General features: G+C 33.8%; 2 protein-coding genes across 2 annotated transcripts; both read left to right on the top strand.

Moving 5' to 3' along the window:
• Window positions 1-1,092: 1,092 nt before the first annotated feature.
• On the top strand, window positions 1,093-7,704 carry LOC101258551 (pyruvate dehydrogenase E1 component subunit alpha, mitochondrial). The gene is made up of 8 exons (XM_004237028.5): window positions 1,093-2,181; window positions 2,399-2,478; window positions 3,685-3,762; window positions 6,022-6,117; window positions 6,199-6,270; window positions 6,399-6,452; window positions 6,560-6,625; window positions 7,397-7,704. The coding sequence occupies exons 1-8, from the start codon at window positions 1,497-1,499 to the stop codon at window positions 7,439-7,441; spliced, it is 1,176 nt and encodes a 391-aa protein (XP_004237076.1). The 5' UTR covers window positions 1,093-1,496; the 3' UTR covers window positions 7,442-7,704.
• Window positions 7,705-9,622: 1,918 nt separating this feature from the next.
• LOC101258850 (protein NRT1/ PTR FAMILY 1.2) lies at window positions 9,623-13,110 on the top strand. The gene is made up of 4 exons (XM_004237029.5): window positions 9,623-9,984; window positions 10,083-10,300; window positions 10,867-11,417; window positions 12,000-13,110. Exons 1-4 carry the CDS (start codon window positions 9,894-9,896, stop codon window positions 12,859-12,861), a joined length of 1,722 nt encoding a protein of 573 aa, XP_004237077.1. The 5' UTR covers window positions 9,623-9,893; the 3' UTR covers window positions 12,862-13,110.
• Window positions 13,111-13,405: the final 295 nt, after the last annotated feature.

Raw genomic sequence — 13,405 nt, 5'->3', positions numbered from 1 at the left:
TATGGTTTAGACGGAGTAATGTTATTTCAGGTTTGAAAGGTAAGCAGTCAGATGTGATCTAGTTGGATCTGGCTCTGGGCAAAGTGATGTTCTTTCAACCTTGAATGGTTGGTTATTCATTGTAATCTGGTTGGATATCGTTTGTGGTGGATATATGAACCTCGCGTGTCCCCTATAGGTTATGCTATCTGACAGATTGAGTGAGTGTATACCAGTTATATTTGGTCATTACATTAGATCACATCATCTCCATTATTTCCGACTTACTGAAGTTGTTGAGTTTATTACTGGATTCTAGGATGGTTTGTGACCATTTGTTCGTTGTTGATTTTTCATTCTATCTTTAATCTGTCAGACTTATTTGTATGCTCTTATTGAAACTGATATACAGTGAGTCTTGAAGTAAGCAGTAATAAGACCAACCCTGCAGCCACTTCAGTTAAGGGTCAGTCAATGATACTGCTGAGTACACATGTTTTCCGTACTCACTCTACCCTTGCTTCGGTGCAGATTTTGTTTCGAGTACCAACAGTGAGTCAGTGATATCATTCTTTTTTTTTTGATGACCTGAAAATTCAGAGTTATTTGTACATAAAATGTTCAGTAGTGTGGAAAGTAATACACCCTCAAGGTGCTGGTATTAGCAAGTCCCAAATCAGAAGAGTATGTCTCATCTGTATCTGAACTCTTTCTGTAGTTTCTAAGTTGTAGAGAATATTTACTTAGTATGCAGGTATAAGTAATATAATGCATTAGCTTTGCCTGCAATATTTTTTCGTTTTATTTATATCATGACATTAACATTATCAAGTTTTAATGCATATATTAGCATAGTTAATGACACTGTTGCTCGTTTTCGCTGTATTTATGAAATATATTTTTGTAAATAATTATTTTTTAAAAAAGTTATACCAATGACCATCACTTGTACATTATTTTTATACCCTACTAAACATGCAGTTGGATTTGTTTAATGTCTAACGTGTATGTTGTTCACTTGTGATTCCAAAGAATAATTAATTAAAGGGAGAAGTACTTAAAATCATGTGGGAAATTTAACTTTATTGATTTTGTTCTCGGTAATCTTTTTATTTGATTAATTAAAAGATTGTTTTAAATATTTTTCTTAATAAATTTATGTTTTTACAATAGAATTTTGAAATGTATTTGATTGAAGTAAGTATAACTAATCAAGTAAATATATATTTCTATGTAAAATTAAAATACAATTAATCAAATAAAAGAATATTTTTAAAGCTATTAATAGTTAATGGCGAAACTAATAATTGGTATGAACTCGTGTTTTCAATAGTTTTTCTTTCTCAGTTAATAATTAATGGAAAGAAATAAAAAAAAAAGTTTTTTAAATTGACTCCGATTCTTTCGGGATTCAGTAAGCTGCTGCCTTCACTGTTTCCGGTTACCTCACCAGTGCGGCAGTGCCGTTTCTCCACCTCTTCAGCTACAAATTGCAGTCACGACATTCAACGATCAAGATGGCTTTATCAACTATTCGGACGGTTAATCATCTTCTTAAGCCTTTCACCGCCGCCATCTCAGCCACCCGTCGCCTATCGTCGGACTCCAACGCCACCATCAGTGTGGAAATCAGCAAACCGTACACCGCTCACAACATTGATCCTCCCTCATCAATCGTCGAAACCACACCTAATGAACTCATGACTTTCTTCGCAGACATGGTGGAGATGCGGCGTATGGAGATCGCTGCAGATTCGCTCTACAAAGCCAAACTAATCCGCGGATTCTGTCATCTCTATGACGGACAAGAAGCGGTTGCTATAGGCATGGAAGCTGCTATTACAAAAAAGGATTGTATCATTACGGCTTATAGAGATCACTGTATATTCCTTGCACGTGGTGGAGGATTAGTTGAGTCGTTTGCCGAGCTAATGGGGAGGAAAGATGGTTGTTCCAAAGGGAAAGGAGGCTCGATGCATTTCTACAAGAAGGATAGTGGATTTTATGGAGGTCATGGAATCGTAGGTGCTCAAGTTCCTCTAGGAATTGGAATTTCTTTTGCGCAGAAATATAACAAAGAAGACCATGTTACTTTTGCTATGTATGGTGATGGTGCTGCTAATCAAGGACAGTTGTTTGAGGCTTTGAATATGGCTGCTTTATGGGATTTGCCTGCTATTCTAGTCTGCGAGAATAATCACTGTAAGAACCATACTACTATTTTTCCTGATTTTGTAAGTAGTATATACTATTAATGTATGTATGCTTTATATTCTAATGTATTTGTTGACATTATGTGGTGCAAGTTTAGTACTACAATAGCATTGATGTGTTCATGAAAAGAAAAATTTTATTGGTTCATGCAAATAAATTGTGGATAAGCGCCTAGGATTATGCGTGATTGCTTTTGTTGATGCAGATGGAATGGGGACAGCAGAATGGAGGGCTGCGAAGAGTCCAGCCTATTACAAAAGAGGGGATTATGTTCCTGGTTTAAAGGTGATACTCAGTCACATCTTGTAAATACATTGTTATGATTTGTAGACATAATTTAGATGTTCCCAATTTTTACTTTATGTGCTAACCAAGTATTGGAGACTCACATTTTACATCAGATATCTAGATTGGGCAACTTCTCTTCAATTTGAAGCCTGGAAATGGCTGGAATATATGCTGTTAGATGAGAGTTAAAATGTTGTGTTTGCAACTGTAATTTTTTTAATCATATCTTAAATATAAAATAGCATAGAAATAGTATTGTTATTTGTTGTTACCATTAGTTTAAAATCTTATTTGGGGATTTCTAACTCCAGCTGTTCCAAGAGTCTCCGCTAGTTGAATCGTCACAATGGAATTTCTTAAACTCTGTAGTTGTTTTATTGTGTATATATTCATACTAATGCATGTATAACCGTTTAAAAATTACATTTATATATCCTTTTAGGTTATCAGTTTCAGCAAAATGCTTTAGAACTCTAGAGCAAAAAGTTTGTAGTCTTCTTACACCTCAACTAATCTACTTGGTACTTGTTATTACCTCCTACCTGCACAAGTACTTGGTCGCATTGTTCACCCATCTTAGATAGATAGAAAGACGTCATTTAGCGTTTTCGTTCCTCTGTTGAGATTTGAACCTTGCTCTCTCATTGCCCATTCAACTTCTGACGGTTAATCCACACCCTTGGGTTCTTAAATTGTGAAATTCATTTAACATTTATGTCAAAACCCATGAATGACAACTTTAACACTATAATTCTTATGCAGTTTTTCAGTTGTTACATTTCCATGGATAAGTGTCATAATATATTTGCATGTTTTGTCTAAGAAGAAATGATCTTTAAAACTTCAACTAAAAGCTATATTCTTTTCTGTATTTATTGGGTTTGCGGATGTTTCGCAAGGCTTACATCCCATTGGGGTCAAAGTGGAGTTGCATTTCGCTATTTAGTGGACAAGCAAGAGAGTATTTACTCTAGTTTTTATACTGCAATATTGCTTATCTCTTGTTTGCATCATAAACATTGGTCTTTTTGCCACCCACATCTTCAACATAGAAGGAAGAAACTAAAAAAAATATGAAAAAGCTTTCTCCTACTGCAAATATAAAGACCCAATTAGATCATTCTAAGTGAGAATCGATACAAAAGTTGAGAAGAGAATGTAAGAGTATGCTAACAGTGCTCTTCATTGTATGCTTCAAAATAGGTGGACGGTATGGATGCTCTTGCTGTAAAACAAGCATGCAAATTTGCCAAGGATCATGTCCTCAAGAAAGGACCAATTGTAAGTACATACCATGTCTAAATTCTAGTATTGATATGCAGTTGCATTTCACACGTTCTTTAGTGATAATAGTGTGATGTGTATTTATGACATGGAAAGATGTTTTAAATACTAGATATTAGATACTCTTGGGGCTTCATAGATATTTCCACAAAGTTAACTGATGAGCTAGGTTGAGACAAGTAATATGAGATAATTGGCTACCGTGACCGCATGAGAAGAATGTACATGAGATGCTAGACATTTCAAATCACATGGCTTAACAGTTGCGATATAGTATTCTTTTACATAAATCTAGTTTCTTGACATGATACTATTCTGTATTTTCTGATTCTTTATTTGGTCTTTCATGTTCATAGAGCCCTTCTTTAGGAGCACAAGCAAGTCCATCGGCTTGACAGAGATAATTCTTCTCTCTGCTCTCCTTTCTTCTTTAAGAGAAGTTTCTGAAAAAATGTGTATCACTATATTAATGCTAGCAGTTCTTTCAATATTGAAGGGAGGAACATAGCTGGAAGATATGAATGAGATGCTAGACGTTTCAAATCAGATGGTTTAACAGTCATTATATTTTATTCATTTCCATAAAACATCTAGTGTCTTGACATGATGCTATTCTGTGTTTTATGGTTGAGACAATACATGAGATGTTCCCCAGAGTAGGCTGATTTTGCCTTGATGAGCTTTAACTATGGAGTGGTCTATTGTACTACTTTGAACAGATATTAATACCTCCTAATAAAAGCGGATTTCAGAAGAGAGAGTGAAGAAGAGAGTTAATTGGAAGTAGCCTGCCTTTATTTTGAGGGAAAAATCCTCTATTTATACAATCAAACTTACATGCTTGGCCAATATAAGTGGCCGACATTACTTTAATAAAGTTTTACACATGGCCTAATTTTCTTTGGCCGACACTAACAAACAAAATACTTTACATATAATGGCCTTTACTTTATCTGACCGATGCTAAAAAATAAAACACTTTATATAATGGCCGAGTACTTTATATAATGGCCGACAATACTATTACTACTTTACATACACTTTATATAATGACCTTTTTTTTTTAATCTGACTTTATTCTAATTGTACTTCAGGGATTATATCATCACCTTCATTACACTTTGAACATATATGATCTGGATATTTATGTCCAATTAACTTGCAGTATCTTGTCAATAATTTTTCAGAGATAAATCCTTTCTTTATTGCTCTAGTTGTTGGAGTGGCTTCGGGTTTTAATAAGGATAAAATCCATTTTTGGACTTCCTCCATATCTGCTTGTCTTATCTCCCGTGAATTGGCATATATCATCAAATGATCTCTAGAATAATAGCTCCATATAGTATTTCCTTGTAAATAATTGTTGGCTAACTCTTGTATAATAGTCGATAACCCAATTATTCTTTTGTTCGCATAAAAACTGGGTATCTCAACTTTTGATATCTCCGGTTGTTGTCCTATATCTTCTGGTATTATCATCTCCCGGGTTAATCCAATTTTTACTATTTGGATCATCGGTTTTATCTCGTCATAGAGTATCTCAGCTGGTGGGTGGGTTATGGTGGAAGGTTTCATTAGAGGTTTTTTGAAGTTTTGTGATTTCCGACTATTCCTGTTTTAACCTTCTTTGCTGCTACTATGATGGGGTTTAATTTGTTATTTTTGTTTGTAGATGGTATAGGATGAAGAAGACTAGGGGTTAGGACCTCCCTGTTTTTTTGGTTGTATTATTTTATTGTGTTATTAATTTTACCGTGATACATGTCAAATTTTCAGTTGTTCATTTAACACTTTAGGAAGTGATTGAATTGTATGTGCGAGGTTTGCTGGATTCTGGTGTTCATGAGACACATTTAGGCCAATAAGAGTATCTACATGGTCACCAGGATAGTTAAGGTGTCTAATTGGCAATTGGTGGTAATATTAAGAGCTATCCGTCTCTTACCAAAATTTTATTCCATAACCCGTCAGAAAGTGATTGTACTTCATGCGGGAGGTCTGCTGTATTCTGGTGCTCACATGACACACTTATGCCAATAAGAGGTATCTACATGACCACCAGGATAGTTAAGGTGTCTAACTGGCAGTTGGTGTAACATTAAGGGCTCTCTGTGTATTTTCCCAAAATTTTATTTTATTTTTACTTGTGTCATTGTTTGTTGAAGTTGTTGTAAATTCAATTTGTTTTTCCAATTTATTGATTTTATTCTTTCCATATCATGTTAATTTGATGTTTTCCCTTTTTGTGTGGTTCAGATTCTTGAAATGGACACCTACAGGTACCATGGTCACTCAATGTCTGATCCTGGAAGCACCTACCGTACGCGTGACGAGATTAGTGGTGTTCGAGGGGTAAATATATTTTTTAAGACTCCCTGACCTATCTGATTGATAACTTAAGTATCCTGATATAGTTATCTTTCAACTTTACAGGAACGTGATCCTGTTGAAAGAATCAGGAATCTCATCTTAGACCATAATATAGCCACTGAGCAGGAGTTGAAGGTAAGTTTTCATGTCATAATGAAGATTGAAACCTGGAAAACCATATATGCAACAATAGATTGATTATGTTGCTCTTGACCTATAAAATGCTGCTAAACTATCTTTTAACTATCTATTCTCCTGCCCAGGATATCGAGAAAGGAAAGAGGAAAGTGGTTGATGAAGCCATTGCTAAAGCAAAGGTGAGAAGAATGATGCCAGTTTTCTTTAATTCGTCATGATTAAAGAATAGTAGGCAATTGTTTTAAAGCATAATGGCTGGTTACTGATTGCTCATATTTATTTTCAGGAGAGCCCCATGCCTGATCCTTCTGATCTGTTTACTAATGTATATGTGAAAGGGTTTGGAGTTGAGGTGCGCAGTTGTTTTCATCCAGCATTTTACCTCTTTGTTATACTACACTAATAAAAGATACCTCAATTACTCGTTCAAGCCATTTAATTATTGAAATGGAAATAAAATACTTCAAGAATGCTAGAGAGCTTACAGCTGAAATAAAAATAAATAATTATATGATGTCTGCTATCCAGCATTTTGAGCTACCTTGATCTTCAAAGACGAATACAAAAAGAATATCTGCAAAAGTAAAGCACACAAAAAGTAAAAGAAGTATTCAGTTTAAGTGTAAACTGGAATTATAGATAACCTTTGACGAGTCTATTCTCACAATCATGGGTCTGATATAAAGCCACATGTGATTAATTCTCAAAAATTGAATTAGAGATGCGAGAGAGTGTTGAGTTATATAGGTATTCCACATTGGACATAAAAAGGTATCCAAAAGTTTGTAAATGTTTTGGAGCATTATAAATGATGGTGGCTTTGTGGTTTTCCAGAAGCCATCAGATGATTTTTCTGTGTTTCAGAAGTCTAGTAATGATGGCTATAGTAGGTAGAATCTGTTCATTTTATTATTACTTTAGGCTCGGAGAAGTGACGTTGTACAGTAGAAAAGTGATTTGCTATGTTAAAAGGAGTTGTAGATTATGATTACACAGATATGGCTGATAGCAAATAAAGATAGTTCTATGAAAGATGGTCTTTTTGAGGACGATTATGTTGTGAGTAAATCACTAGTTTCTGAATGTTTAACTGTCACGGATTGATAGGCGGGTATCTTTTCAGGTCTTTGGAGCAGATAGGAAAGAACTCAGAGCCACACTTCCATAAGACAAAAAATAAAATTGCAATTTTGATTATGTTTTTTTGGATGCTTGGAGAGAGGGAAAGAGATAACTGCAGGCAACAATAGTTCTGATGACAAAAGCTTGAGCTTCTTCTGATTGCTTATAATATTGAAATGGTCCATCTTTATTTTAGGAAATGTATCTTTCTTAATGTTTTGTTTTGGCTCTTGCTGCTGATCTTGACCTGCGTTATTTTTACACGATTGCAGTTTCATATAGTAATAAAGTTGAGCATTTCCAGCTTGAGCTGTTTTGGTACTTTTAACATTATTACCTCAGTTTTATCTCATGGTGAGTCTATAAATTTGTCGAAAGAGTTGATATTTGAGGGAAGAAAAGTTAGCTAATCTACGTTAGTCATGTTAAGTTTCTGCTATAAATGCTTTCCAAAATTGTTTTCTAAGCCAAGGATTACTCTTTGCAGGTTTTGTTATTTTAGTGGTACCTTCCATGCATTGTTTAAGATATTCTCAACAGTTTTTACAATGCATTGGCTTCAGGGCAACCATTCCTCATCTCCATTTTTTTTTAAAACTTTTACAAAACCCTCTTTAATTACCTAGGAGAACAATATCTATAGCCTTATCATGATCCACATCATTTTAGGCATTAAGGGGTCACACAACACGAATAAGGAGATTTACTAGATTTTTCATTTGTGTTAATCAATGATGATATTGTCATTGGACATGTTTTTTTTCTCCAAAAATCCTTATAGGATCCTCTATAATGCCTGAGAAACTATTTGTATAGTTTCACCATAATTCATGTCATTTGTTTAGCATTCAGGGATCACTCTATAATAATTAGACGATTTTTTTTCAGTTTTATCGTGTGTGAGTCAATGAATGTTTTGGTAGTTGGTCTTTTTTTTTTTCAAAATCTTTACTGAATCCATCATAATGACATGGGGAAAATATGTACAACTTCATCATGATTCACACCATTTTTTTTAAAATTTAGCTTTAGGGGTCACTCAACAGGAATTAAGCGATTTTGTTAGTTTGTTAATATAGTATTTTAATTTTTTGATATACATACATACATATATATATATATATATATATATGCAAATTGGTACTAGCATAAAACTAATTATGTAAACGTTAAAACTTTGACTATTATATCTCAATTAAAAAGTCTTTGCGAGTAATTAATTAACCAAGTGAATTACTTGCAATTTCTTTTGAATATTTCTACATTTGTAAGGAGTTAATATTATATAATTGGGGTGTTCATTAAAAAGTCAAAGCTATAATAACGAATTATCATTATCGACTTAGAGTATTACTAAAAAAATATGAAACCAACAAATTATTTTCTGCATTTTAATTTGTATAATTTATTTTTCTACTTTTTAATGAGAATTAAAAGAATAACATATTTTTATATTTCGTAATAATTTAACTTTAAATCAAATTAACTCATTAAATTAAAATAAATAAAAAAAATTCACCGTAAAAGAGGTAAGTTTGTAATAATTTAAGTGGGCCATGATATACATCAGTCTATTTCAACATTTGAAACGTTTCCAAATAATTTAAATACTACGCACCCCAGCTGATGCATATTATATGATCTTCAAAAGAAAATTAATCTGTAACTAGCCATCCATTAAGTGGACACTAAACCTTGTTTGGATGGCTGATACTTGTGCGTTGTATTATATTATTGGTTTAATTAATATTTTCCTTGTATAATATTGTTTGTTATAATTTTTATTTTTAAAGTCAAATTATAAAAACTTAGACTAACATTTTAAGATGTATTTTTTCATTATATTAATATGCAAAAAAAAATTGTAAATTATAATACTTTTCATATAGTTTTAGAATATTTATTTTTTTGGTTAAAATATCGAACTAATGTGATCTAATTTACCTTTAAAAATTAATCAAATTGACTTTCGATAAGCGCAATATGACAAACAATTCTGAACGGAGGGAATATGATATTTGTTTTGATTGTTGATTAAATTATATTATATCTTTTAAATTCATCATTAGTCAACAGCAAAAAAAAATGCATTTTATGTAACAATGACTTTTATCTTAATATTTTTTCTTATTTTGTCTTTATTTATTATTTAATAATTATATATTCATTTTTATTCTATCTTTTAATAGTAGTTCTATATATACCTTGTTTTTTATTTTGTAGATTTATCATTTAAGTTATAGTTGTGTGATATTATCTAACGATGACGAACGATACAATTGTTTCAAATACAATTCGTTAAAACAATACAGTACGATATAATATAACACAATACAATATATAATCAAACTGCAAATAACAGCCATCCAAACGAAGTGTTAATACTTCCAATATGTAAGCTGTCTCGAGACACTCAGACATAAAAATTAAGAGGCATTTCTGCTCTCTTTATTTCATTTTGCAGCTTGGAGTAAGGAAGAATTTGAAGAAGAAAGAAAATGGGAAACAAACAAGAACAAGAAGAGTTGTTACTGAACCACTCAAAAAATTCAAGAAAGGGTGGTCTAATAACTATGCCTTTCATCATAGGTGTGTATGTCTTTCTAATTCTCACTCTTTTTTTTTTTTTTTTTTTTTTTGTATCTTGTTTACTTTTGTTGTTTGAACTTGTTTTTGTTTTGTTGTAGTGAATGAATCATGTGAGAAATTGGCAAGTTATGGATTGCTCCCAAACATGATAATCTACTTAACAACATTTTATCATATGGAAGCTGCTTCTGCTTCAGTCTTGATTGCATTATGGACAGCACTTTCAAATGGCTTAGGTCTTTTTGGGGCCTTTCTTTCTGATTCTTACTTGGGAAGGTTTAGGGCTGTTGCTATTGGAACCATCTCCAGTCTAATTGTAAGTTTAAGTTCACCTAATTTTTATTTCTTGATTTCAATTTGTTCTGTTTAGCTTACCAGTAAGCACAAAATTTCCTACATTATTAAAAGGGGAAAAGTTACAAATAACGTTAACAAATAATGGCATGGATGAGCGTTTTCTCAAATGGAAATGACATAGATGAGACAACAGTTAGTAGTTTGTCCCGTAATAGTTAACTTATCTTTGCTTACCAACTCATTTGCTTCACTGTGCAGCACCATTTGCCTACCAAGTTTTGTTTTGGGATGGCTATAGTTGCTTTGTGAATTACTTGTTCCCGCTATGGATATTGTTAAGCTCAGAACTGTAGACTGTATACTTCAATCTCTCTTCTGTTATATGTTGCTGATAGCCCACAGGCCTGGGTACATTATCCGTTAGGAAATGAGAAATGAAATAAGCACAACTGACACTTTTATCACAAGTTCTTATACTTGCTCACTTACTCATCAGTGAGGAATTCAAGATTATACGGCTTATTCATGTTTTTCATCTTTAGAACTTGTTTAGTTGTAGAGGCTTATTCCTTTTTATCTCAACAGGGAACGTGTATTCTTTGGCTCACCACAATAATGCCACAACTCCGGCCTTTACCTTGCGGTCAGCATCAACATGTTTGTGATGGAACAACAGCAGCCCAACTTGCTATACTTTTGTGTTCTTTGGGGCTTATGTCCATTGGTACTGGTTTTAACAGACCTTGTTCCATAGCATTTGGTGCTGACCAATTGGAGAACAAAGAAAATCCAGATAACGAGAGGCTTATAGATAGCTATTTCAACTGGTATTATGCCAGTGTAGGAGTTTCACTTGTTCTTGCAGTTACTGTAATTGTTTATATCCAAGACCATTTTGGTTGGCAAATTGGGTTTGGTGTCCCTGCTTTGCTCATGCTTATATCTGTTTCCATTTTCTTGATCGGATCTCCTCTTTATATCAAAGCAAAAGCTAGAGGGAGTTTGTTCACTGGATTGTTTCAAGTAGCAGTGGCAGCCTTCAGAAAAAGACATATCAATGTTGAGTCAAATTATATTGCTGACTGCTACTATAAAGAACCTGAATCGAACCTGCTCGAACCATCTGCCGACTTCAGGTATAGGTGCCTCCATCTTTTCTTCAATGGTATAGACATCTTCAACATCCATTCATGCACTTAGTATCTTGCAATACTAATTTGTTATACTGTATTACATGATGAACTCGTGTGATGCGTTTAGTTAATTAAGTAAATCATTAGTGTGTTGAAGGGTTTTCATTTACCCATCTCATACTTGTTTGACGTATATTAAAGGAAATGAAGAGTTTGTGAAAATAGCTACTTGATTTGGGTGTGTTTGGTACAATTTTTCCATGTTTGGTTGGTCGAAATTTAGAAAACATTTTTTTCCTAAAAAATTAAGTTCCTTAAAAATAAGGAAAGTGACTTTCCTAGTGGAAGTAGCAAAAACAAGTTCCTTAGTGACATTCCTCTTTGATTGTCTCCTCCCACTCTTCCACACCCATACCGCACCCCACAGTGTTTATCTAGATTATTTACAAATATTTTTAATGTGAAAACATTTCCCTTCACACCTAACGCACTCGAATTGTTAATTATCTGTCAATTACTTTAGCTAAAAATGTGTTTTCAGTATCGTACTGCTAGTAATGGGCATATACTCATTGTATATTATAGGTGTTTGAATAGAGCTTGCATAATTGAAGATCCTCGCATGGAATTGAAACCTGATGGAGAAGTTTCAGATCCATGGAATCTCTGTTGTGTGGAACAAGTGGAATTAATGAAGTGTTTTCTTAGAGTTCTTCCCATGTGGTCCACCTGTCTGATCCTTCTTGTGGCGGTAGGTCAGACATTTTCGATATTTCAAATGATGACCATGGATAGACACATATTCTCTCTGTTTGAAATCCCAGCAGGATCATTTGGCATAATTAGCCTTATTGCTTGGACACTTTGGGTTGCTCTTTATGATCGTGCTTTGGTGCCTTTGCTGTCGAGGTATACTGGACATCCCACCGGACTAAGTCCAGTTTCTAGAATGGGGATTAGCTTAATTCTAGGTTGCATGGCTACTGCACTTCAAGCAATAACAGAAACCATACGACGCAATAAGGCAATCAATGCAGGGTTTGAGGATGACCCCAATGCTGTATTAAACATGTCCTGGATGTGGCTCGTGCCACAGTTTGCCTTATATGGGGTGGCTGAGGCTTTTAATGTAGTTGGACAGATTGAGTTCATATACAGTTTATTTCCGAAAAGTATGTCCAGCTTTGCATCAGCTATGTACACATTTGGCCTTGCTATTGCCAGCTTAATTAGCAGTTTCTTGGTGAGCATGGTGGATAAGGTTACCTCATCTGGAGGCAACACAAGCTGGCTCGCGAGCAACATAAATAGAGGTCACCTAGATTACTTCTATTGGCTACTTACTTTCTTAAGTTTCATTAACTTGCTCTATTTTATGGCCATTTATCGGTTTACTGAGCATCATCATGATGGTAGGAGCAGCTTATATCATGAGGCAGAAGAGTGAGTGTAGCCTTTTACATGGTGTTTCATTGTAAGTTGTAATAATGTAGTAAATCTTGAAAACACTAGTATTCCTCATGTAATAGCTACTTAACCTTTAATATTTTGCTTATTTTAATGGTTACCTTATGAATTAGTTCAAAAAATCAATTTGGGTGGACCCTATGTTGCCTCCCATTATTCCTCATCTGTTACTTTCCATTGTTCAGTACTTGTATTTTTCAGTGTATGGTCTTTATTTTACCATCTCTAATATCTTCTTGCGACACGTGCTGTATATATCTTGGTTCACCTGTCTCTTTCTATTCTTTGAACTATAAAGTGTTGGTAAAAACATTTCACTTTCTTGATATTATTGTTTGCTTTGTCATTAAGGATCCAAACTTTCACAAAGGGTGTACAAAAAAAAAGGAGAAAAAAATTGTTGCTTCTAGTGAGATTTTGAACACATGAACACTTGGGGGCTCTTTCAAGGCATTTAACAGTGTCCACAATATGTTATTTAATCATTTCATGTATCATTTTCCTTATATATATGGTATTGTTTT

This window comes from Solanum lycopersicum, chromosome 4, assembly GCF_036512215.1.
Source record: "Solanum lycopersicum chromosome 4, SLM_r2.1".
NCBI lineage: Eukaryota > Viridiplantae > Streptophyta > Magnoliopsida > Solanales > Solanaceae > Solanum > Solanum lycopersicum.
The sequence above is the reverse complement of the archived record's forward strand: the minus strand, read 5'-3'. Positions and strand labels throughout refer to the sequence as shown.

Excerpts from the sequence above, each read along its gene's own strand:
- LOC101258850 (XM_004237029.5), top strand. The coding sequence starts at position 9,894 with ATGGGAAACAAACAAGAACAAGAAGAGTTGTTACTGAACCACTCAAAA. Across the intron at positions 10,301-10,866 it reads GAACCATCTCCAGTCTAATT|GGAACGTGTATTCTTTGGCT; the intron begins GTAAGTTTAAGT and ends TTATCTCAACAG. Across the intron at positions 11,418-11,999 it reads GAACCATCTGCCGACTTCAG|GTGTTTGAATAGAGCTTGCA; the intron begins GTATAGGTGCCT and ends TGTATATTATAG.
- LOC101258551 (XM_004237028.5), top strand. The coding sequence starts at position 1,497 with ATGGCTTTATCAACTATTCGGACGGTTAATCATCTTCTTAAGCCTTTC. Across the intron at positions 2,182-2,398 it reads AGTCTGCGAGAATAATCACT|ATGGAATGGGGACAGCAGAA; the intron begins GTAAGAACCATA and ends TTGTTGATGCAG. Across the intron at positions 2,479-3,684 it reads ATTATGTTCCTGGTTTAAAG|GTGGACGGTATGGATGCTCT; the intron begins GTGATACTCAGT and ends GCTTCAAAATAG.